The following is a 25,965-nucleotide window of genomic DNA, read 5'->3' as shown; positions in this document are numbered from 1 at the left end:
CAAGAATGTCGCTGATTAAGCAATTGAGGCATTTGTTTTTGAATGTAATAATGAACATAGTAGTCGTCATTTACTCCCATCATCTGAGCCGCTGAAGAAGCAGAGGATTAACGTTACTTTCATTTTTGAAGGGAATGCGCCGATCCCCGAATCCAATCTGCCTAAATGCATTTAAGTTCGTGTGAATCATTCGTGATCCAGCTTCATTTACAGAAGAAGTGAGTATAATGTTTTTTTTGCAAACCACCTTTCCTAATATTTGCTTGTTAGCTTAACCCCACGGAAGAGAGGGGCGGGGTGAGCAGAGCTCATTAGCATTTAAAGTAACATGGACTAGAATAGCGTGCTGAAAATAGAGCTGATTTTGACAGGGTAAAAGGGTGTTTTTTACAATACCATTGAGAAATTTTAACCAAAGCAGCTATGTTATAGACCAGGGGTCTCCAACCTTTTTTACACCATGGACTGGTTACGGTTCACCGGCATAACTAGTGCGCAAAGTTTACACGTTATGTGATATCCATTGAGTTCTGTTTCTTTTTTATTCTTGTGGCTTTAAATAGCTTGAATGTGTAAATTAATGTGCCAAATTAATCTGTGAATCACATGCCGAATGGTAGGGTCTGGACCTGGTCCGTATATCACGGATCAACTGCGATCCGTTTAAGACATAATAGCCTATAAGACAGATCAGAGCAATCTTTTATTTACTAATTTAACATGAAATCGTCAAATTGCTACTCCATATCAAATCGCATACAACGAAAATACAGAATAATTAGAACAATCATTTACGCACAATAAATAACAGAGTGTATATATATATATATATATATATATATATACACACACATTTTAATCAATTCATTTATTTTTACATTTTATATTTTAATCACAATCATTGAAGCTCTCTACACTACACGATGAATGTCTTACTTAAATTGTGCATACATTTCATAACATTGAGAGGATTCGGGAGCGTGATTCTGATTCGGATTACAATGAGAAGATTCGCAAGCATACAAAAAAAAAAAAAGAGTTACGGAATCAAAGAAATCACAAGATATGTCTGTGATCAGCTACACTGCTCAATGCTACAAATCACATAAATTGAAACTTCTGACGCTCTCCAGAGTGCAAACACTAATACGCACTGGAGAGGTTGTCAAATCTGTTTCCTCAATTATCCTCGAAGTCGTGGCCTAATGGTTAGAGAGTCGGACTTGTAATCCGAAGGTTGCGGGTTCGAGTCTCCGGCCGGCAGGAATTGTAGGTCGCTGCAGCATAAAATGGCTGCCCACTGCTCCGGGTGTATGTTCACGGTGTGTGTGTGTTCACTGCTGTGTGTGTGCACCTTGGATGGGTTAAATGCAGAGCACGAATTCCGAGTATGGGTCACCATACTTGGCTGAATGTCACTTCACTATCACTATCACTTCACTATTACAGTTTAAAGTAAGGATGTTCTTGCTTTCATTTGAGGGCACTTTTTAATGCTTTTTAACTGAAGTTTATGATGTTCTCACATGGAGACTCGCATGAAGAAGGCTTATCCTTTCCTGAGAGCAAAACAGAAATATTTCAATGATTTTCTAACATTTACAGTTGGAGAATATACCCCTGAAATGCTAGCACAACACTATCTGTCAGCACAGTGCCCTCCACTAATATTGGCACCTTTGGTAAATATGAGCAAAGGCCCTGTGAAAATAAATCTGCATAATTTATCTTTTTGAACTTTCATTCAAAAAATAATAATAATTCAAAGCTTAATATAAAGCTTGTCTCATGTTTAGGACCAATTGTGGTTAAACTACATTAACCATGTTTTTTTGTTGTTTTGGGGGGTTTTTTGTAGTAAAAACATGGTTAATTTTCATAAGGGTATTGCTTCATTATATATCATAAAAAAAGTTTAAAAAATATACACCAACTCGATATACCACCCAACCCTACCGGACAGTTGAAAACAATAATATAAAATGTCCTTTGAAAAACAAGCGATTAGTAAGAAGGAGGGAGGCAGCACATGAGTGTTTTGCTTAATACTTTGTTTGTAGATTTGTTGTTGCCGCTAGGAAGGAATAATTCTTTATCTACCTATTTCTACTTTGTTTGAAATGGTCCGTATTTTTGATTGCACTTATAATAATAGCCGTCGGCTAAGAAGAAGTCCGTGTCATTTGCATTACTCCCTTCTTGCACTTAAGTGCGAAGACTGCGAACTGTAGTTTCGATTTGTGCAATTGCCCTGCTATAGGCTGTTGGGCAGGGGTGATTCTAGGATTTTCATTTTAGGGGGGCTCAGCCTCCAGTGAGGATATAATAATAATAATAATAAAAATAAATACAAATTTTAAATTGACTAATATGGGTGGTATAGACTACTAAACTTACTGTAGTATTGATAGGTATAATATTTCAGTACCAAATAAGTTAAAGTCTTCCTGATCTCTCACACACACACACACACACACACACACACCTGTTTACTGTACAAACACAAAATTTTAATGTTTGCATTTCTAGTACAAACCTCTTTCAAGTATGTAAACCTCTTTGCCACATGCACTGTAATATGTTTTATATTGAAAGTTAAATTTTCAAATGAAAATGGCAACATGATTGTCTTATAAAGTAGCTTATGCGATTATATGTGTTAAAGTCCCCCTGTAGTGAAAATCAAGTTTTATATGTTGTTTATTCTTCTAGTGTTTTTAATTTGCTTTTAGACAAACCATGTGCCAATCCATTAATCAACACCATTGCTGAGTATTTTCTCCTTAAAACTGTAGTTTCCCAATGGAAGACCCAGAAACGCCATTTGAAACAGCCCTCGGTTTGCTACATCACAAAACTCAGTAACCAATCACGTCAAGGGATAGATTCCTAGCATATCCCTCTCTCCATTTACACAAACGCGGCGCGCATAGAGATCATAGCATTGAATGCAAAATATGCCAATAGGATTACCAGCATAAAACCAAAAATAAAATAGAGAAAAAAACCATAGGATCCGTGGTTTAACGTGAATTTAGAACCGCTAACTTGAATAATAACCCGCAGGAACAGTGTAAAAGTATCCCGGAGTCAGACCCACCTCTCCCGCATTGGCGGCTGCACTTCACTCGCATATGCTCGCGGGAGCGAATTAAAAGGTTACTTCACCCCAAAATTAAAATTTAGTCATTAATCACTTACCCCCATATTGTTCCAAACCCGTAAAAGCTTTGTTCGTCTTTGGAACACAATTTAAGATATTTTTGATGAAAACCAGGAGGCTTGCAACTGTCCCATTGACTGCCAAGTAATTACCACTGTCAATCACAGAAAAGTATGCAGACATTGTCAGAATAGTCCATCTCCCATCCGTGGTTCAACCGTATCGTTATGAAGCTACGAGAATATTTTTTGTACTAAAAAAAACAAAAAAAAAACAAAAACTTTATTCAACCATTCGTTTCCTCTGCATTAGCATAGCGCCATTTTGGAGAATATCCGCTGGACGCAAACTGCATAGGCTGTTCTGTGTTAGACTCACCTCACGTAGCTTCATAACGTTACTGTTGAACCACTGATGGCAGATGGACTATTCTGGCGATGCTTTTTATACTTTTCTGTGCCTTAATTGTTTGGCAGTCAATGGGACAGTCACTCAATGGGACCCGGTTTTCATCCAAAATATCTTAAATTGAGTTCGGAAGACGAACAAAGCTTTTACGTGTTTGGAACGACATTGGGGTAAGTGATAAATTACAAAAGTTTATTTTCGGGGTGGAGTAACCCTTTAAGAATCACAAACTTGCTGCATTCGAGTCTTCAAGGCATGTTGAGGACACAACATCATCAAGTAAGTAACTATAACGACTATTACAGTATCCACTATTATTGTCCGCTAGTAAAAACATAGTTTTATCAGTCATTATCCATGGATCAGGAGCCCTGGCTAGTGTGACTGAGTGGAGGCGGGGCTAAATTGCATATTATTAGATCTGTAGAAGAGGAAATTCAACTGCGCCATCTGCTGGACACTCTCAGGCATCCAGGCCGCAGTAGTTATCATGCACCGATCACGTGAAGGGACAGCCAATCGAATAACCGCATTGTCTGACGACTGTTAAAATATATATTCTTTTAGGGATTTTGCTCTGTCAGAAAGATATGGTTCGTGTGTTTTCTCCTGATTCCTTGTTGTGTGCGTTAATGACCAAAAGTAAGTGTTTCTTTATCTTGTATAGTGTTGTTAATGCTAATTAAGATTATTTATCGAGTTGTTTATATATAAGATTAGACAGATGCGCGGAAGACCCGCGACCCTGCACGAGCGATCGTTTATGTAAAGAGTTGGGCTGTATACCAAATATGTAGAATCGTCCTATTTAACTCATTAATGCGATTGTGATATATTTCTGCCTAATTCAAATGCTAGTTAGTTCAGAAGTGTGGTTAATGTCACTTAATGTGTCTACTCACGTTTACATATGCTGTTAGTTTCTAAAGCTTATATGCTTAAAGATGTGCATTATGTCTATTGCTTTACAATACTGCATACAGTTTTATACCTGATAATTTACATGTGATAATGTTTTCCTGTTTGTTCTAAATCACTCAATTTATGTAATTCTATTTCTCCTTTCCTTGTTTAGACACACACACACACACACATATAGCCACACGACCATGCACAAGTTCATATAAATCAATGTAACCAGTAAACTTGTTGGACATTAAAGTAAACTAACTGGAGTTCCTGTCTCCGTGTCCTTACTGACACTCCATGGCGATGACCAAGTATACTTAAGAACCAGCACACCTTCCCTACAAGATCCATGTATAGTAAAAGAGGCAAGGGTGCAGAATTACATTCAAGCTATTCTAAGGTATGATAAAATTATTTTCACAAGAAAAAAAAAAACATTTAAATATGTAATTTTGATTTTAAGGGATAAAATTTCTGAGTACAGGGGGACTTTAAGGGCTTCATTTTCGCTGGAGGAAACAGCTGTGGTGTGATGAGGGGTGAACACAGCGAAAACTTAGGCTACAGTAACTAATTGCTCCCCCACACTGATAACAATTATTTTGTGGTGCAGTAAATACTACAGAAAAACAAATGTAATTTCTACATTAAATAATTTAGTTCAGGCAAGAATAATAATAAAAAAAAAAGTAAATTCAATATTAGTACTCAATTTAAGCTTGTAGAATTTAAAGTTTGAACTTATAAGTATATTTTACTTGGAATTGTTTATTATTTTTTACAAAGATTGTTTAAGTAAATATCAAAGTCATGCTCCTTTTGTTCCCATCATGCACTTGGGCATGAATAATTAATACTTTTTTTTTTTTTTTTTTTTTGCTGTTTTCAAGATGTATTTACACTGTTTTATGGTTGCTTTTGTTGTTAGGCTAAGTAACTTGCTGTTTTATGACATCTGGAGTTCCTTATTTTTACTCAAAATGACCCATTCATACTCAAACACTATTTACTGATTGTCACTAAACTGCTTGCTCACTGTTATAACTTGGGTTATAACTTGGTCACTGTTATAACTTGTTATACTTGGGTATAACACTGTTATACTTGCTGCTAGGAAGGAATAATTCGTACCTATTTCTACATTGTTTTTTCGTTATAGTCTGTATTTTTGATTGCACTTAATTATAATAATAGCAGTCGGATAAGAAGGAGTCCGTGCCGTTTGCATTGCTCCCTTCCTGCACTTAAGTGCGAACTGTAGTTTCGATTTGAGCAATTGCCCTGCTATAGGCTGTCGAGTGTGCAAATTAGAAGGCGCCCACAGTGACTGTAGACTATTTAAACTGCTTGCTCACTGTCATAACTTGGGAGAAGCGATTAGTCAGAAGAAGAGACACAGCTCGTGAGTGTTTTGCTTAATACTTTGTTTGTAGATCTGCTGTTTAAATTTATTACTCGCTGCTAGGCTAAGCAGTCGGCTAAGAAGGAGTCCATATCATTGGCATTGCTCCCTTCCTGCACTGAAGTGCGAACTGTAGTTTCGTTTTGAGCAACTGCCCTGCAATAGGATTTTGGGTGTGTTAATTAAAGGAAGCAACTGCTGTTTTTACTTAAGTGTGGTTAGACGGTAGAAAGGATGTAGGGCACCTTGTCTCAAAAAAATAGATTTATTGCCCCTCATAAAAATTCGTTAAATGGGATAAAGGGAAGTTTTTATTAAAGCATTTTCACACACACATCAAGAAAAAACATTAAAGATACGCGTAAAACGTACAACGACTGTTTTTCCCTACAAGTCGAGACGTGCTAGTGTTGTTAAAAGAGTTTTAGGAAAAACGTAGAAAATAAAACAAAAAAGCATCTGACATGTTAGTTAAACAATACGGCAGTTTTTCTATCATTACAATTTAAAACTAGTTAGTTTGACAAAATTAAATAAAAAAAGAAGAGGTGAGCGCGTTCGTTCATCTATAACAAAGTGCATCGGACTCGTTAGTTAAAACAATAAGATACATGTGAAAATCTATGCGCTTTTAAAAAAAAGTTTGAGTTGATAAAAAATACAAAGTTAAATAACATAGATTTGACTTATTTTACCGTTGCGTGAAATAAAAAATATCAGACCGTTAAGTAAGAGAATAAGATACTTGTTAAAATCTTGTAACATTACAATTTAAAAGCTAGCTTTTGTCCCAACCTAGAAAATTAAAACAGCAGACTATTTTACGCAGCGTGGCCTTAAAAAAGGCCTTAACACACCTTACTGATGTTTCAAACACAGTGTGTGACAAACAGACCAAAGTTGTTATTCATTGATTTGAAGAAATGCTGATCAGTCCAGATCTGAGCAAATCAGTTTTGTAATTTGAATCAACTGATTAATTTAATTGGTCTCCAGAGAACGGTTCATTCACAAACCCGACTTTAATTAATCTTATAAGTTTCTGTAGTATGTAAGTGATTTTGACTGCTCCACTCATAATTTACTGTATGACCATGTGCTTTAAGTTTAGAAGTGACTTATTCCATTACTTGAAAACATTTGTTTGAATCAGTCTGATGAATCCTTCACTGAATGAACTTGCAGAATCCACTGGAACAGATATCGAATCACTCTGCAAGACTATATTTGCATATTTCACATTTTTACTGGGTCTCAAAGTTACATCCCTTGGTGGGTCGTATAGGATGAAAATGTTTTTGAACCCTTGTCCTAATGTACAGTTATGTAATAAAGTGCTCGACGAAGAAATAAAGAAACAGGAATCTTTTTAATCAGCTTCAACGCACTTAAACCATTAAACAACATTATCAAGCTCTGACGAAGACTAGGGGAGAACTCAGGACTTGTAAAGGGATCAATCAAACGAGGAAACAAGATAACATAAGACAGGTGATGAGAATGAATGATTACCTAATGACTGCAAACTAGAACAGGAAATACCAAATAAGGGTAAAAAGAAAACTTAAACAGAAACCAAACTGTTACAGTTTTCTGGTGATTGTTTTACATATAACATATACATTTAATATATAACATTTCTCATTACAATTTAATTACATTTTTTCTCATATATCTTACATATTTACAGATGCATTTATATTTTTTGCTCAGTGGGGTTCAGGCCTGGACATGTCAAAAAGTTCTTTCACATCACACAGTACACCATTATTTTATGCATCTTGGTTGCAGGTGTACTGTCACACAAGAACACAAAATGGCCTAAACTATTTTCACAAGGTGGAAGCACAGAATGTCACTGTGTAGCATAGTTTCAACAATACCAGTACCATGATTTAATTCTAGGGAATCTTTTCATCAAAGCAGGAAGTGAAAATATGAAGCTGATAAGCATCACTTTACATAGAAAACATGCTAAATAAAAGCGTAGTGCTCCCTCCCATCTGGTTATAAGGCGCTCGTCTGTTTTACAGAGGATTAATCAAATGTTGTTGATGCTCTGCAAACATCACTATGGAACAACAACAGGGACATAAACGGAGGTACTGAACTATTTTTTTTGTAAATACCATAATTTAAAAATGTTTAAATTTACATAATTTTGTTATTTCTTAAACTTATTAATGTTCATTAATAATTATTTTAATATTACATTTTTACCAAATTTTATTTATTTTTGAAAGTAATTAATTATTTCTGCTAAGAATATATATATATATAGAGGCTTTGTAATTAATTAATCGAAATTAATCGCATTTTAATCGCATATAAATATTTGACCTGAGAACAGTGAGAAGTAAGTTTATTCATATGGATTTTTAGTATACCATTGAATAATGACTGAATACATAAGCTTAAGCAACAACATATTGTTTATTTTTGTTCAACCAAGTCCAACAGACCAGTGCAATATTGCCATTAAGTGTAGCAATAGGATATTTAGAAATATAATGGCCTACATTTCAGAAATTCAGGTACCCTATAGGTAGGTATACCTTCTGTAAACTGTTTTTTTAAGTAAAACACAATACTTTCAAGTACATTCAGAACATGAGGTGATACTTGAGGCTCGATGTGCTGCGGTGATATGCAAATTCCTTGTTGCATAGCTTGCACACAACCATGCTCTTATCGACGCTTCCATCCATTCCTTTTTTTTTTATAACAAAATTTCCCATCCACAGGGCCAACCAAAGCGGTCTCATCAGCTTCTTTGTCCATGTTCACTGTGGTTTGTTTTTGTCTGAACGCTAGTTGGTGCTCCAGTATAATCGGTCCGCCGAAACTCATCCAGTGAGAAACGTTCCGCGGTGCAAAAATAAGTGCGATTAAAATGCGTTAAAAAATGTTTACGCGTTATTTTTGTGTAATTAATTCATCTAAATTAACGCGTTAAAGTCCCGGCCCTAATATATATATATATATATATATATATATATCAAACTTAATTCAAAAAGTGAAACTTTATATGTAATGAACCTAGAATATATTAAAGTAAAACATTTAAAAAGTTTTCTGTTTTAATTTTGATGATTAGAGCTTACAGCTCATGAAAGTCAAAACTCCTGTATATATATATAAATAAAGCTTTTTTCAAAAAGTTAAACTTTAATATATTCTAGATATTTAAAATATTCTGTTTTAATTTTGATGAGTAGAACATACAACTCATGAAAGTCAAAAATGCAGTATCTCAAAATATTAGAATATTTACATTTGAGTTTCATTACATAATCATCCATACAGTATAAATTCCGGGTATCTCTTCCTCTTTGAAACTACAACAATGGGGAAGACTGCTGACTTGGCAATGGTCCAGAAGACAATCATTGACACCCTCCACAAAGAAAGAAAGTCACAGAAGGTCATTACTGACAGATGTGGCTTTTCACAGAGTGCTGTATCAAAGCATATTAAAAACCAATTTGACTAGAAGGAAGAAATTTGGGTAGGAAAAGGTAAACAAGCAACAGGAATGACCGCAAGCTTAACAATACTGTCAAGCAAAGTCGATTCAAACACTTGGGAGAGCTTCACAAGGAGTGGACTGAAGCTGGAGTCAGTGCATCAAGAGTCACCACGCTCAGACGTCTTCAGGAAAAGGGCTACCAAGCCACTTCGGAACCAGAAACAACGTCAGAAGCATCTTACCTGGGCTAAGGAGAAAAAGAACTGGACTGTTGCTCAGTGGTCCAAAGTCCTCTTTTCAGATAAAAGTCCATTTTGCTATTCATTTGGAAATCAAGGTCTGGAGTCTGGAGGAAGACTGGAGAGGCACAGAATCCAAGCTGCTTGAAGTCCAGTGTGAAGTTTCCGAAGCCAGCGATGATTTGGGGTGCCGTAACGTCTGCTGGTGTTGGTCCATTTTGTTTTATCAGGTCCATAGTCAATGCAGGAGTCAATACCAGGAGATTTTCGAGCACATTATGCTTCAATCTGCTGACAAGCTTTATGCTTTATGCTGATTTCCTTTTCCAGGAGGACTTTAGCACCTGCCCACAGTACCAAAACTGCTTCCAAATGGTTTGCTGACCATGATATTAATGTGCTTGACTGGCCAGCCAACATGCTTGTCCTGAAACCCATATGGAATCTATGGGATATTTTCAAGAGTAAGATGAGAAACAGTCGATCCAACAATACAGAAGAGCTGAAGGCTAAATAGTGTATTTGTGCTAAAGGAGCCCCAACCAAGTATTGAGTGCATAAATGAACATACTTTAAAGAACTTTTCTGTTTTGCAAATCCTTTTTTTTTTTATTGATCTTAGGAAATATTCTAATATTTTGAGATAATGGATTTTTGACTTTCATGAGCTGTAAGCTCTAATCATCAAAATAAAATAATAAAATTAATAAAAAAAAACTTTTGAAATGTTTTACTTTACATGTAATGAATCTAGAATATGAAAGTTTTACTTTTTGAAATAAGTTACCAAAATAACACTTTCATTATATTATATATGTATGTATGTGTTTGTATGTATATTTATATAAATTTAGAACAATTCTCTACAAATCATACAGCTAGATAAATATGTATTTATAAATGTAAAATTAAAATAAAAAAACCTACAACTTCTTTTGCATGATAAATACCACTATTTAGTTATTAATGAACATCTTTAACACTCAGTCCAGTGAATTTTCACTTTTCCAGTAAGCTGTTCCCCCTTTTTCTTTTCCGAAACAGGCAATCTTGGGATGTGTGCAGAGAAGTACCAATCATTCAAGATGAGCTGAAACCAAAGAAACAAGTGCAGTGTTTGAAATTGTTCTCGTGTGCCATTGTTGGTGTACTTGTCTTCGCCCTTGTTCTGCTCAGTAAAGTGAGCTGCTTTATTAATCACTGGCTAATAATTTTATAGATGATGGGATAACAGTTAAAGCGATAGCTCACACAAAAATTTAAATTTGCTGTTAATTTACTCACTGTAATAGATTACTTTTTCTTCAGTAGGACAGTGAAGAAGTTTTTATCTAAAACTGTGGTCTCTAGTTTTAAAAATGAAACTCAGCAGCTACTGTTTTTTGATAATAATAATAATAAAAAAGCATATCAAAGAACATAAAATTAATACCTGTGGCTCCTGATGGTGTATTGATATATCTAACAAGTAGTTTGTTTACGTAGCTAATCACCCAATGACATTCACAATTATATTATTAAAGCACCCATTAATTAAGTGAAACCTGGATGTCTAAAGCAGTGCTTCCCAAACCTGTCCTGGAGGCCCCCCTGCCCTGCACCTTTTGTATGTCTCCCTTATCGAAAACACCTGATTCCACTCATCAACTCGTTAGTAGAGACTGCAAGAACTGAATTGGGTGTGTCTGATTAGGGAGACATACAAAGTGTGCAGGGCAAAAGGTCCTCCAGGACAGGTTTGGGAAGCACTGGTCTAAAGCATAAAGTGAATAATAAAGTGAATAAAAATCAGCTCACCTTTTTACATAAAAAATATCACCAGCACATCGGTCTTCAGTCCGAGTCAACTGTTTCCTCAGTTCACTGAATGAGTTTGCAAAAAGAACAGCATAGGATCATATGCGCCTGTATTTTGGCTTATTTTGAATCAGAGTGACTGTCAGGCACGTCCAAAAGTGAGTTTTGATTTAGTAACTTGTAGATCTATGCTGCTTGAGCCACGAACTTTTCCAAATGTTCAGTCCGATTTGATGATCTGGTTCAAGTAGTTCACCAAAAAGAATCGGTTCAACAGAAAGATTCGTTCACAAACTGGTATTACTCTACTTTTAAAGCATTATGTGATTTAAACAATAGGTCTACATAATATTCACATAAGCTGTTCATAGTTATCGTATTGTATTAGTCCTACAGATACAGCATAAGATTTTAGACTTATACTATTAACATTTTTACATAACATTTATTTTCTCTCACAATTATGACTTTTTTTTCTCAGAAATGCAAGTTTATATCTCCTAATTTGGACTTTATAACTCGATTTAACTCAAAAATAGTGAGTTTGTCAATTCTGAGGGGAAAAAAAGCCAGAAGAGTCGGGGAAAAAGAGGATGACTAGGTGTTTTTCCTTATTAGAATTGTGAGATATAATCTCAGAATTGCGAGAATAAAGTGAGAATTTTGAAATATAAAATCAAATTGACCTTTTTTTTATTCTTTTATTCCATGGCTCCATAGACTGTCACCGCCACCAGATAGGCTCTGCCCACAAAAAACGTCATCCCTGTTTCGCATCTAACACTACACCACTATCTAATGTCAATTACGAGTGACAAGCTCTTGTAAAATGTGGAGATAATTTTGAAAATGACATTTAATCAATAATCCCTAATCTTTTTAAATCAAACTATTTTGTACCGTATCTGTGTAAAAAAGGGTGGAGCTAAACTCCCTGCAAAACATTAATGTTGAATAGAATCGTCACTATTGTGTGATACAAGGGGATAAAGCTTCTCCTTCACTCGCTCCACTCTGCTGTACATGAGTGTTGGGCTTATTTACATTACAAAGTGCCCAAACACAAAAACTATAATGGTGTATTTTATAATATATTCTATGAATCTGTGCTGCCCATTAAAACAGTTGGTAGTAGGCCTACAATTTAGACAATGAAAAATGCTACCTGTCAAATTGTTTTTTAATGTCTGCCCCTACCACAACCTTAAACCTACCCTTACAGTAATGCAAATACAGTAATTATGTGTTATTTGCGGTTGTGGCTAGAAGGGGATACAGCTTCGGACAGTGTTCCAACTAAAAATCTTTTTTACTTTTGTACTGAAAAAAATCAAATAATATAAAATAATGATAATAAGTCACCTACATCTTGGATGGCCTGAGGGTGAGAAGATAAAATAACAGTGAATTTTAATTTTCCACTTTTCATTATCCACTTAGCTATTGAATATTACAAAAAAGATTGAAGATCATTTTTGTGTTTACAGACATCATTTCTGCTTTTGATAACATTTGGGAACAATCAAACTGAGATTATATGTTCAGAACAAAAACCGACCGCCCTACTTGGGATTGGCTTTGTTCTGGTTGGGCCAAGTGTTCTCCTTCTGCTAAAGAGCACATGGAAGTTCATTTTCAAGAGTGCAACCAGGCCCTCGAAATTAACTCTTTTTTGGGTAAGCAAACACAAGTGTCTGACATTTGTCCTGTCTTGTTTTTTGTTTTGCTCCCCATGTGCCTTCCTTGCCCTAGTTTCTCCCTCTATGTCCTTATTTGGTTAGTTTCCTGTTCTCGTTTAGTTCTCATGATTAGTTTATTAGTCCCCAGCTGTGTTTCATTAATTATCTAGTTTTAAGCCCTGTGTTTCCTTCTCTCCAATGTCCGGGATTGTTTGTCTTCACCCCGATCCGTGAATGTCTTCCGTGTTTGGATTCCCTGTGAATATTCTGATTAAAGGATATTGTTATTTGAAGACTTCCTTGTCTCCTTGTTCCCTTTCTCCAGAGAAACGTGACGAGTGTTTAATGAATAGATTTATACTCTGTAAAAATGTTTAAATTGTTAATCAAGATTATTGGAGTGCGTTTTTATACAAAATTTAATGTTTAATTTAGTGTTTTACTTGTCGTTTCTTTGCGATGGTTTGTTACCATCACTTACTAGCAATTTCTTAGTGATTTTCTTTATATCCAATTTGGTCCCACTTTAAATTAGGTCGCCTTAACTACTATGTACTTCCAAAATAAGTACAATGTACCTATTGTGTTAATTGTATTGCAAAACACTTGCTGCCATTTAGATGGGATATGGATAAGGTTAGGGACAGGTTTGGTGCTATGGGTAGGTTTAAGGGTGGGTTAAGGTGTAAGGGATGAGTCAACTGTGCAACTATAAATGTTATTACAGAAAATAATTACAGATGTAATTGCATGCAAGTGTTTTTTTTAAAATGTAAGTACAATGTAAAAACATGTACACCATAAGTGCATTGTATCAAATTATTAATTTAAATGCAAGTATATAGTAGTTAAGGCCACCTAATATAAAGTGGGACCTCCAATTTTGTTATAGGCAGCATAGATCCTGATTATGATTGCCGTAACCTTTCTGACTTTGATTTGACCTTTCTTCCAGGTTCTGTGTGTTGAGTTCCTGGTAGCACTGGGAACAGCAGTTCTAACAATAGTAGCCATGCCACACTTTGACATTATCACCAATGTGATGATCCTAAACAGCGTGAGCATCCTGTCCGCAGTGTTCCAGGTGGTCGCTGAGTGCCTTGCCAAAGAGAAAAAGTGGCTTATAATGCTCCCCATGTGCTCCATTTTATTAACCATCGCAGGTTATGTGTTCTTTGCAGTCAGTTATTTGGTATTCGAAAGTTCCTTAGAGATAAATATATCAATTGGCCTTGCCATCATTGGGACCATCTGTGTTTCTGTGAACTGGTGGGAGAACTACAGCACGCTCTTTGCTGTATCATTTCTAGACAACATTTCCAAAGACATCGCTCAGTCCCGTAACGTGGTCTGCATCATCTCCAGTTTGACGAGAATCCTGGTTACGTCAGCTGTGGTGGGAGCTTACGTTCCTCTGTCAGGTAGAGAATGGAAATCGGTCAAACTTGTCTTTGAAACAGTCATCGTTTCATTGGTGGTGATCCAGATTGTATCCTCTGCCTTGTGCCGCTGGTTTGTGGTTGTGGCTTGTAAGATGCACGCCCTGCACCGCAGCTTCGTCTTGCCCATGTACCTGGCCTCGATCACAGTTTTGGCAGTCTTTTTGGTTCCAACATCAATCAGGCTCCCAGATTCAAATCAAACTTCTACCTGTTTTGAGACCTTTCGGCCAAAATCCAGTGACACATGGCTGCATTTGATGTTGACGGATGCTATAAGAACTCTGAAAACCAGGGACATTGTGGTTAACGAGAAGATAGGAGGACTGACCTGTTTGGGCTTCTCTGCTCTGAGCTGGTGGCTGGGACTCATGCTCAGTACGGTTTACATCTGGTACCTGAAGATCCATCGAATAGAAAGAACCCAAGATCTGTTTGTGCGACGCATGTATGAAGGAGCATTTCTAGAACAGTCCATGTTGCTAAATACCCGTTTTGAAATCAGAAAGAGAATCAAGGAGAAAAAGTGGTAAGTGTTTTTATTTTTTAAGTATGGTTACATGTATCATTAATATATCAGCCAATATTAAATATTTTTATTTATCCATAACAAAATTTAATATTTAATGTTGAATGGTATTTTTTTACATTTATATTTTTATCTTATATATTATATAATTTACATATATAACCAACTCGATCCGAGCAGCCGAATCCTTACCCATCTTCAAGAAACGGCTAAAAACTCATCTGTTCCATCTTTACTTGACCCTCTAACTCTAGCACTATCTATTCTAATTGTATTTTATCTATGTCTTTTTATTAAAAAATAATAATTTACATATATAAAATGTATAAACCTAAATGTAAAATAACCATTTATTACCATCTATATTTCTTTGTCATCATCTAAATCTCACTTAAATTCTATCTTTAAACACTCTTTTAAACACTAATAATAATACATCTTGGTTACATATGTTGGTTATTAGCTGGATAACATGATTATGTTGTTGTTGGTATGAGTTATTCTTTTATTATTATTATCAGTGCATCCCTTTAAATCAACCCCTCTAAGTTAAAGCATTGTACACAGTAAATGTGTTCCTATTAAAAATGACAAATGAGATCTGTTTGATGTTATAGTTCTTTCTCCAAGGCATTAGTAAGATTAGAAGGAGAGCAAAATCCCCCACTTCTTAGAGGTTTCATCTGAGAAAGAGACCCCTGTATTTTCACATGTATCTCCTCTGGATTTTAAAAAGCATTCAACATCTAAATCTGTGCTCACGTTTACCAAAATACCTGCAATTAAAATAAGTCTGCAATAAAGCCCTATTTCAAAAGATCTCATCAGATTCTTCCAAAAACTATATCTGAGAACTTCAAGTCTGTTAAACAATGAAAGACTAAACTTTTCTTTGGATTTCTTAACATGAAATGACTTAATGACATAACTATTTAAAATGTACTCCTCAGTGCAAAAGAAACCATCAGAGTGTTTCTGTGTGCAACAATGTGGCACGAGACCTACGATGAAATGATGAAGATAATCATCTCTATGTTCAGGTAAACAGACTACACTTACTCAACTTCTAAAAAATTATTAATTTTATATATTAATTTTATATATATATTTTATATAATTATTGAATTGTAATTGCAAAAATTCTTTTACTACCAGGCTCGATAAATACAGGCCCAAGACCAAGGAACATAGTGATGTCGAGTTTGAATTCCATATTTATTTTGATGATGCTTTCAAGGATGTTGATAATGGAAGGCATGCAAATGAATATGCTGAAACACTTGTTGATGTAATTAAAGAAGTTTACACGTAAGAATCCTCCTTCGTTATATCTGTTTATGTGCTCTGAGAACTTATGTGCAAGACTAATCTACTAATACTTCACATACATTAGCATTTTCATGGAAGAGGATCAATGCACATTCAAACAGAAGGCAGCACTACCACGCCAGAAGATCATAAACACCCCTTATGGGGGTCGGCTGGAATACACCCTCCCTAAAGGCAATTTGATGATGGTTCACCTCAAAGACAAGACACTTATCCGTCACAAAAAAAGATGGTCGCAGGTAAGGTTCATGAAAAATCCAGTTAAAAAAAAAAAACATACTTTTTTTTTTCATACCCACAACTTCACTAATCATCTGTGTTTGCAGATAATGTACTTGTATTACATTCTTGGCTGGAGACTTAACAGACAGTACTTCAAAAAGCTTAAGGCAGGTGAAGAACTGGATTACCTTGATGAGAAATTGAAGGTTGGTAGCTTATTATTAGACTTTCTACAGATTAATGCAATATCAGCCAGAAATTTTGACTACAGCGTGTGTTTTTTTCAATGCTCTCTAGAAAGACAGTGAGAACACATACATCTTGGCCCTGGATGGGGACACTGATTTCCAGCCGTCAGCAGTCATGCTGTTAATCGACAGACTTAAACTCTACCCAGAGGTTGGAGCTGCCTGTGGCAGGATTCATCCCACGGGCACAGGTTGGATATATTATAGCTACATCATGTGGCTTTTGGTCCTGTAGCAGTTAAAAATAAAACTGCATTCATCTCGCAGAATAACAATGTTTTGGTTGTACGTTGGATCTGCTCGAATAAATGTGGTCGTTCGTGGCACCAGAGTACACATGGAAATCTAAAAAGATGTCATCTAAGCAGATGCCATTGTGTTTTGATTTACTGGAAACTTTGATGTTTTTAAATCAAAACACAATGATTGTTGATGGACCAACTGATGGACCCTTCTCATGTGCTCTATGAAGGATGCGAACCACTTAGGTCGGTGTTACCGCTTTCCAAGGTTCAGATACAACTGCTATAAGAATTTTATTCCTTTGGCTACAAGATTTTTAAAATCTAATGTCAAAGACATAAGCACATGATTGGTCTTAATGCAGGTATTTTTTACGCGGTCTATCTGTATTGGCCAAATCAAATTTCCCTTAAGAAATAGCTAAATGACGTAACAAAAGTTTACATTACAAGTCATTAACACTGGACGTTAAGACTGCTAGTCTGATAAGGTCAAATATTACAATGAACTTATGCTGATGCTAGAGAGCTGAATGACTATTTATCATTTCAATTAAATATATTACCTGTTAAGCAAGAAAAAACATTTCTGGGTTGCTTTTGAATCCTTACAAATCTCGGAGTTCTCGCCACATCTGAAAAGTCAAGCCAATGTTGATTCTGGTTTTATTATGGAATCGGTGACGCTCTCCCTTTTTGCGTGTAGATGCCGCTTTGTTAGCATGTTTTTGTTTTTGTATTTGTAAATGGTTTGAAAGATGGCCATCTTTTCACTTTATCATTAATAATTCATGAGAAGAATAATTATAATAAATAATAATAATAATAATAATAATAAAAGAATAAAATAATTAGAATGGAGTTGCAATAAAAATTATAATTTTAATTATTAAAAATAATTATTATGATTTTTTATTTTTTTTATTGTATTCATAGCTCCGACAATATCATTATTGGCTCTTGTTCATGATTGGCTCTTGTAAAATACAAATTTTTTGGCAGGGTTCCCCTGATAAAAGTCCAGAGGCTAAATATCATGTTATTTGGGTTGCTTCAACCCGCGGACATGAAAAACATATTTTTCTTCTTCTTTAGATGTTTTACGTCGGTTGGCAAACCAGCTTATGAAAAACATCCCACGGAAAGAATGTTAAAGTGGCCCGATTCCACAGGAAAACCACGGATTTGAGGCTGATTTATACTTCTGGGTCAGACATATGCCGTAGCCTCCACACCATAGGCTGTGCGTCGGTTTTCGTTTATACTTCTGCGTCGTTGTCCGAGTTGACGTGCAGTACACATGCAAACCGCTCGGGTGTGGTGACCCCTGCACTAGAGACTACTTATGCATAGATTTTAAGGGCGCTGAATAGACTAATCAGGTAATTTCTTCACTATAATTGAAGGGCCCATGGTGTGGTATCAGAAGTTTGAATATGCGGTAGGCCACTGGCTGCAAAAGACTGCAGAACACGTGTTCGGCTGTGTACTGTGCAGCCCTGGATGTTTCAGTCTTTTCAGAGGAGCTGCACTCATGGACGACAACGTCATGAAGAGATACACAACCAAAGCCAGTGAAGCCAGCCAATATGTCCAGTATGACCAAGGTCTGCTTGAAGTTAACTTCTGACAAATTATATCAATTCAACTAAGACTAAAGTAATTCACCCTCTGTTGGTGTAATGTCAGGTGAGGACCGCTGGTTGTGCACTCTGCTGCTGCAGCAGGGCTGGAGGGTGGAGTATAACGCAGCATCTGATGCCTACACCAACGCTCCACAGGATTTTAAGGAGTTCTACAACCAGCGCAGACGCTGGGGACCCTCTACCATGGCCAACACCATCGACCTCTTGGGCTCAGGAGGACTGACCTCTCAGAGGAACAGCTCAATCTCAAAACTTTACATCTTGTACCAGATTATCAGCATGGCAGCTTCCATCCTGGGCCCTGCCACTATCTGTCTCATGATATCAGGTAAAGTTAGCAGTTTAGAAATATTTATTTGAATAAAAAAATAAAAAAATATATATTTTGTGCTTGGATTTATTATTCTGTTTCAGCAGTATGGCATAAGGAAGATATGTTTTTACAGTTACATTTGACCAAAATATCTATTAAAGGGCTTTGTTTATATTGCAGGAAGCTTTGTGTTCATCTTGAATATGGATGAAAATATAGCCCTAGCTTTGGCCATAGTGCCCCCTTCTGTCTACCTCATCCTGTGCTTCAAACTGAAATCTGACACACAGATTAAAATTGCAGCAATCATGAGTGTACTCTATGCATTTCTCATGGCAGGAACAATTCTCTCAATCATAGGTAAAAATTTTTGTCTTTAAGTATCTTTTAGTTTGATCAGAAGTTTTCTTTTCAGTGTCGTTTTCTTTTCCAGTTGCACAGTAAGATTTTTTGAAAATAAATTAATACTTTTCTTTTGCAAGGATGCATTAAACTGATAAAGTTTAAAGTGACAGTAATTACATTTACATTATTAGAAAAAATCATCACTGGAGTAAATTAAAACATTAAAAGACATAAGGAGACAGTTCTTTTAAAATGTAATGATATCTCAAAATATTACATTTTTGAACAAATAAATGCAGCCTTGCTGAGAATAAGAGAATCAAAAATATATATAAAAAAAAATCTTACTAAAACTTAGGAATGGTAGTGTACATTAGACTTAGGTGCATTAGAAAATCTTACCATTCCCAACCTTTTGAAAGTACAGTAGTGTATACTTTAGTCCATCAATATTTTTAGACTGCACATTTTTTCTAAAAGATAGCAATACGATCTAGCCTATATCTATAATACTTTCTCTTCTCTTGTCAACTCTCATAGGTGATTTAGTGAAGCAAAAGACTTTTCTGACCCCCAGTGGTCTGTTCCTCATCGGCATGGTGGTTTTGTACATCATCACGGCAGCGTTACACCCTCAGGAATTCTCACTGGTCATCTATGGATTGTTATACTTCCTATGCATTCCCAGTGGGTATCTACTCCTAGCTATTTACTCCATAGTCAACATGAACAATGTCACGTGGGGCACTCGTGAAACCGGCAGCCAGACTAAAACTACGGCAGTCGATACCATCAAGAAAAAGGTCATGAATGCCACATGCTGCAAATGTCCATGCTTGAAATCTGAAGATCTGAGTGAGAAGATATTACAATCAGAAGAAATAACAAAAACTGAAAAGCCACAAATTCCCTTGGAAACACAAAGGTAAAAACATGTCCACACAATAGGACAATTTAACACTGACACTTCAGTCCATCTGTGAGCATTTTATATTGTAACTATTGTAACTACGTAGAGGCGTGTTTTAATACTACAACTAAAACTAATACTGTATTCCTATGTATTGTAGGGAACATGAGTTCCAGCTTAGTCCTCATCAAAGTAAGTGTAACTTCTATAAATAGTTTCATAATATTCTATGTAGACTTATTGAATTTGACTACCATTAAAACTCATATGTTTCATCCAAAAGCTTGGATTGAGCATTTGCAGATGAAATCTTACGAATTTCCTTTGGGTGAATCTGCACTGCCTTTGGTAAGTCTAACTAACAAAATATTTGAAATTAATATAGCCTATATATATACACTGAACAAAATTATAAACGCAACACTTTTGTTTTTGCCCCCATTTTTCACGAGCTGAACTCAAAGATCTAAGACTTTTTCTACGTGCACAAAAGGCCTATTTCTCTCAAATATTGTCCACAAATCTGTCTAAATCTGTGTTAAGCCCGATTCGGACGGTAATTGTTTCTCAGGGGGGCGTAAGTTATTTTCACCATATACAGGGGGTAGTTGTTGATTTAATTGCCGTCCGAATCCAACTGCGGTCAGGTCAGCCTCCACTTTGAAAAACACAGTCATTCTAGCCGCCACGTTATTTTGTGGTGCGCGCATATACTAGGCGTTGCGGTAATAGCGTGTAAAAACTCAGATCAAAGGAAAAGTGATCTCTGGCATTCATTTATTAAGCCAGTTTCTTTGTCAATAATGAATAAATGAATGAATGAACGAATAAATTAATTTGAAATAAAACACATTTAAAAAACTGATCAAATGAAAATGACTTCAAATGTTGAGTAATATTAAATGTACAATTTCCAAATAATATGAAAATAACTGTCTCATGAGGAATAACAAAATAAAAGCATTTCATTAACTTGCATATAACCATATTTATTACACGGCTCTCTGGAATGCTTGATTCTGATTGGTCAGTTGGGACATTTGCAGGTTCGTTCTTTTCAAATAATAACCTCTCCAAAGTAATAACGCATAGCCGGTACTACTTGTATGTTTATAATCCCTCCGCGCCAAAAAAGATTACCGTTTGGCGCCATCTTGTGACAAACACTGGACAACCACAATTAACAATGGAACATTTCGACATTAATTTTAACATGTACGGTAAAAACAAAACGTTTGAACAGTGGATAGATTTGGACGATTCAAATGGCTCCCCAATTAAGACGAAAAAACGAAAATTGAACTACGAAGAACAAACAACGACAAGACACAGAGAGCTTACTGAGACTGAACTTGACAAAATAGAGCATGACAGCTACGAAGCCAACACACAAAAAAATACAGAATGGGCAATAAAACTTCTCAAAGACTGGCTAAAAGAGAAAAAAATGGAGACAGACAAGTATGAAGCAGAGGATCTTAATAAGGTATTGTATGTAGATGTTATAAATTGTCTTACTAACGTACATTCGTTTGAATGTTAGTCACGTGGTACTATATCGTTTCGCGGAAGAATAAAAATGTTAATTTAAAACAAATATGCCAATAAAATGTTTCAAATTCATATTCATGTCATGCAGCATCTGACCAATGTGCTTTACAGCATCAAAATAAAATAAGTAGTAAATATAACAAAGTAAATAAAAAAGTCAATAAAGTCACAGCTAAAACCCCAATTACATAAAAAAAAAAAATATATATATATATATATATATATATATATATCTGTGGCATTGTGTCAAAAACAAAAGTGTTGTTTTTATTATTTTATTCAGTGTATATATATATATATATATATATATATATGTGTGTGTGTGTGTGTGTGTGTGTGTGTGTGTGTGTGTGTGTGTGTATGTATACATATTATAATTTTATTTAAATAATATTTATTTATTATTTAGTTGTTTTTTTTATTGTATTAATCAAAAGCAGCCATGTATTTTTGTGTCATAATAATGCATGTTTTTTTTCCACAGTAATGTTTGGTCATTCTAACTTGAGCCTTTTGTCGCTGCAGATATGTCAACTGTATACTTTAAATGTTTTTTACCATGTCATGCATTTTATGAGTTGCTGATTAGATATTAAATATTAGGTTTTAATTCCTCATTTTTTTCACGTTGCAGGATGAAATCGATTTCTGGAAAGAACTGCAGAAGAAATATCTGGAACCTCTTAAAGAGAATAAAGAACAACAGGAAAAAATCGCTGATGATCTAAGAGAACTTCGAAATAAGGTACGCAAAAGAAATATAGTATGTGGTCTTGTCTAAAGTATTTGCTCTGGAACCGTAGAGATTTGTTTCCATGCTGTTTTGCCTTACTTTTCCATACAGGTTACATTTGTCTTTTTCTTCTGCAATGCACTTTGGCTGGTGGCAACTTTCTTCCTTCAGGCGATTGGAGACTCAGTCTCCATAAAGGTCCCAAAAATCTATCCCAATGGGACTTATGACCCAACAGAAGTGTTTTCCGTAGATCCAATCGCACTGATGTTTCTACTGGGTTTTGCAGTACTGCTGTTAATGCAGTTTGTTGGAATGCTTTATCACAGGTAACTAAACATGCACACAAGAATCGAATCACAATTACTGATAAAGAGACGTTTTTTAATGGATTATGTTCTTTTGTTTCAGAATCTACACATTGATCCATTTTGTGGCATATGTTGACACAGAAATTAAATCTTATAGAAAGCAGTCACATCGGTCACATCAGGTGAGCCAATGGATCACAAACAAAATGATGACATTTTAAATGTTAGCTTTTTTTTTAAATGAACCATGTCAATCATGTCGCACAGATCCTGGACTCAATCCACCAGCCTGAGACGTATGGGCCAGACACAGCTTTATGTTTTAAGAACCCATCTGTTAGGGCTATAACTTCAGTATAATGTTTTGCATTTAATAATTAATGTTTATAGTCCAGTGGATAATAACAGTGCAAATAGAATGTTCTGAATATTTATTTAGTGTTTAAACCTGAATGCTCTGTTGTAGTGTAAAACATTGGGCCTGACAATTAATGAATTAATGACATGATATGCAAATTAATAATTAAACTAATCACAATCAATTACATAGTACTGAATATTAGCATTGAATATTATTGACATTACAAGAAATGGCCAATAATTTGTAGTTTGTTAGCCACTATATTGTTTATTTCTACTTAATTATTTCCATTCCATATACCATACCACTATATTTCTTTATTTCCTTGTTTCTTTCTTTACAAAAATTAACTGCACTAAATTAACATTAAATTCACAGTTATATAAAACAAAATGTAATCTATATCTTTGAACACATTTACTGTAGAGTGCATGTAAATAAATTATATTGATATATGCTCTATTGAAAATGTCTCTCATTGTGTCTCAGGAAGTTTTAATGTTATTGAACAGAAGTTCAGTTTGTGTGAATACTAGTATACTTGCTTCTATATTATTTTATTGTTTTATGTGATGTAAAAAAAGAGGTAAAACAAGCATTATTCTATGAATCCTTGAATAGTATGAAACAAAACCCTTATAGATCACTTATATGCTAAAATAACAATAATAATAGTACAAATTGATAGCAAGAGCCTTTACGTCACATGCTGAATTTGGCCAATCAATGACACTGCAAATAAGAACGTTAACCCAGGATTAACACACAATCTCATCTTGAACTGTATCAATTTATAGGTATGGTGAAGTACTATTGATGATTTTGTCAGAATTTTGCGAGTGTAGTCACAAGTTTGACTGATCGGTTGAACCCAAAGAGGCATTTAAATGGTCAGAAAGTCTGCCCTCGAAAATGATAAAGCTTTATTATCAAATGCTCCTGTGATTATTACTTCAAATTTGATGGTAGCGCTTGTGGTGCCAGCACTGTCCTTATTTTAATATTTATTTTTGGCATTTTTTGACTTTATTAGTATAGGACAGGAAGTGACAGGAAGCGAAGTGGGGGTGGGGGTAAGCGAGATCAGGAAAGGTCCTAATGCTGGGATTCAAACTCGGGACGAGCACCAATGGTGCTATATGTCGACGCGCTGCCCACAAGACTATCAGCACTGATATGTCCTTTTAATTTTAATTATGTTCTGACGTTCCTTATGTTTTTTAATTTTTAAAAAAAATCAAACATTCTTTTTACATTACTTTTCCATCATAAATTCATGAATTATCAAAAAAACGTGAGCGGTAAGTGTTACTCATATTATCCACTATGTGGCCAAAAGTATGTGGACACCTGAATGCACCCATATGTACTTGTTGAACTAATTTCAAAACTTTATTAATAGGGGGTTAGTCCTCCATAGTCCATACCAATTTACATTTCCTGGGAAGGATTTTTACAATGTGATGGAAGATGAAGGGATTGGCTCCCATTCAGACACACAATCAAATATAGCTATAAGCTACAATGATGGGCCCAAGCACAGGTGCTACTGCCACCCCAGTGGCATCAGGAAAACAGTCCACAACAGGCAATATACATTTAACCATAGTTTTTAGGATTACAGCAATAAAAGGGTTACTCCAGAACAAGAGTGTCAAACAGATACACAAAGAAAGGGAAGGATATATAAAACTTTTAATGATCAATTAGGATTTTTAAAAATGATTTTATCTTAAACGATTATCTATAAGCTTATGTAAAATAATTCAATAAAAAAAATATTGCCAGTACAGTACATATCAACTGATTCTATGCATTTATTTGTAATTATAGCTGATGAAAACTGAGAGGAACAAGATTAGGCTTAAAAGATTTCTTATTCTATGACTCCATCTAGTGGACAACTACAGCCTTCATCTATCAGTTTAGAGTGCTGGTGGTTTGTGATTTGCTGTTAGGCCCCAGAGCATCATAAAATCATAAAACTAACCAGGTTTCCTCTGAATGTCTTGTTCTTCATATGTAAAATATTTTGAAAAGTTTGGATAATGCACTTTGAAGATATAAGACAATTCCTGTTTTCTTTTAATCCATTACTTTAGTAAATCACCATGGCAACAATGTTTGAGATATCCAAAAACAGTTCATAAATTGAATTCCTCTGTGTTTTGACATTATGTAAAGTTTGGTGTGAATAATATGAATACAATTACAGAAGTATTAAAGGATTTTAAATGCACGACGTAGAGGCAAAGAACCACCCTCTGTGAAGTGCATTTAAAATCCTTTAATCCATCTAGTATCTAGGCTATTTTATTAATAAAAATCGCGGGGAAGCATTGACAAACAAGTTTATGTCTGTGTGCAGCGCAATCGGCCACCTTCGAACTCACTCTCTCTCTCTCTCTCTCTCTCTGTGTGTGTGCGTGCGAGTGATTCTTGTTGGTTAGTGTACATCAATTAAAGCAGCACATTAATATAGAACGGTGATTAAACTGACTTGGAACTACCTGGGGCCAGTTGCACCAGCTAGACGTAAAAAAGCTGGGTGTAAGCCCTACATTGGGCTTTGCAACGTCCAGCTTTCCAATAAATATTTGCACCTGTTGCACCAACTAAAACTACGCCATGATTTCATCGAGTAAACATTTTCTAACAAGTCCGCATTTTTATATAGTCTCCCTGCACGTTCCCATAACAAATATTAAAAATGAAGGCGG

At 35.3% G+C, this 25,965-nt stretch overlaps 2 protein-coding genes across 2 annotated transcripts; both read left to right on the top strand.

Moving 5' to 3' along the window:
• Window positions 1-12,880: 12,880 nt before the first annotated feature.
• LOC306843030 (uncharacterized protein) lies at window positions 12,881-15,038 on the top strand (the record flags this gene model as incomplete). The annotated part of the gene is made up of 2 exons (XM_079374270.1): window positions 12,881-13,063; window positions 14,022-15,038. Exon 2 carries the CDS (start codon window positions 14,079-14,081, stop codon window positions 15,036-15,038), a length of 960 nt encoding a protein of 319 aa, XP_079230396.1. The 5' UTR covers window positions 12,881-13,063; window positions 14,022-14,078.
• A 983-nt stretch (window positions 15,039-16,021) lies between these two features.
• Window positions 16,022-23,710, top strand: LOC306843028 (chitin synthase chs-1-like; the record flags this gene model as incomplete). The annotated part of the gene is made up of 14 exons (XM_079374268.1): window positions 16,022-16,074; window positions 16,190-16,342; window positions 16,428-16,602; window positions 16,690-16,791; window positions 16,883-17,024; window positions 18,482-18,682; window positions 18,765-19,049; window positions 19,920-20,304; window positions 20,450-20,481; window positions 20,573-20,637; window positions 22,475-22,585; window positions 22,685-22,902; window positions 22,985-23,066; window positions 23,152-23,710. The coding sequence occupies 14 exons, from the start codon at window positions 16,022-16,024 to the stop codon at window positions 23,242-23,244; spliced, it is 2,097 nt and encodes a 698-aa protein (XP_079230394.1). The 3' UTR covers window positions 23,245-23,710.
• Between the last annotated feature and the right edge of the window lie 2,255 nt (window positions 23,711-25,965).

This window comes from Barbus barbus, assembly GCF_936440315.1.
Source record: "Barbus barbus genome assembly, chromosome: 23".
NCBI lineage: Eukaryota > Metazoa > Chordata > Actinopteri > Cypriniformes > Cyprinidae > Barbus > Barbus barbus.
The sequence above is the reverse complement of the archived record's forward strand: the minus strand, read 5'-3'. Positions and strand labels throughout refer to the sequence as shown.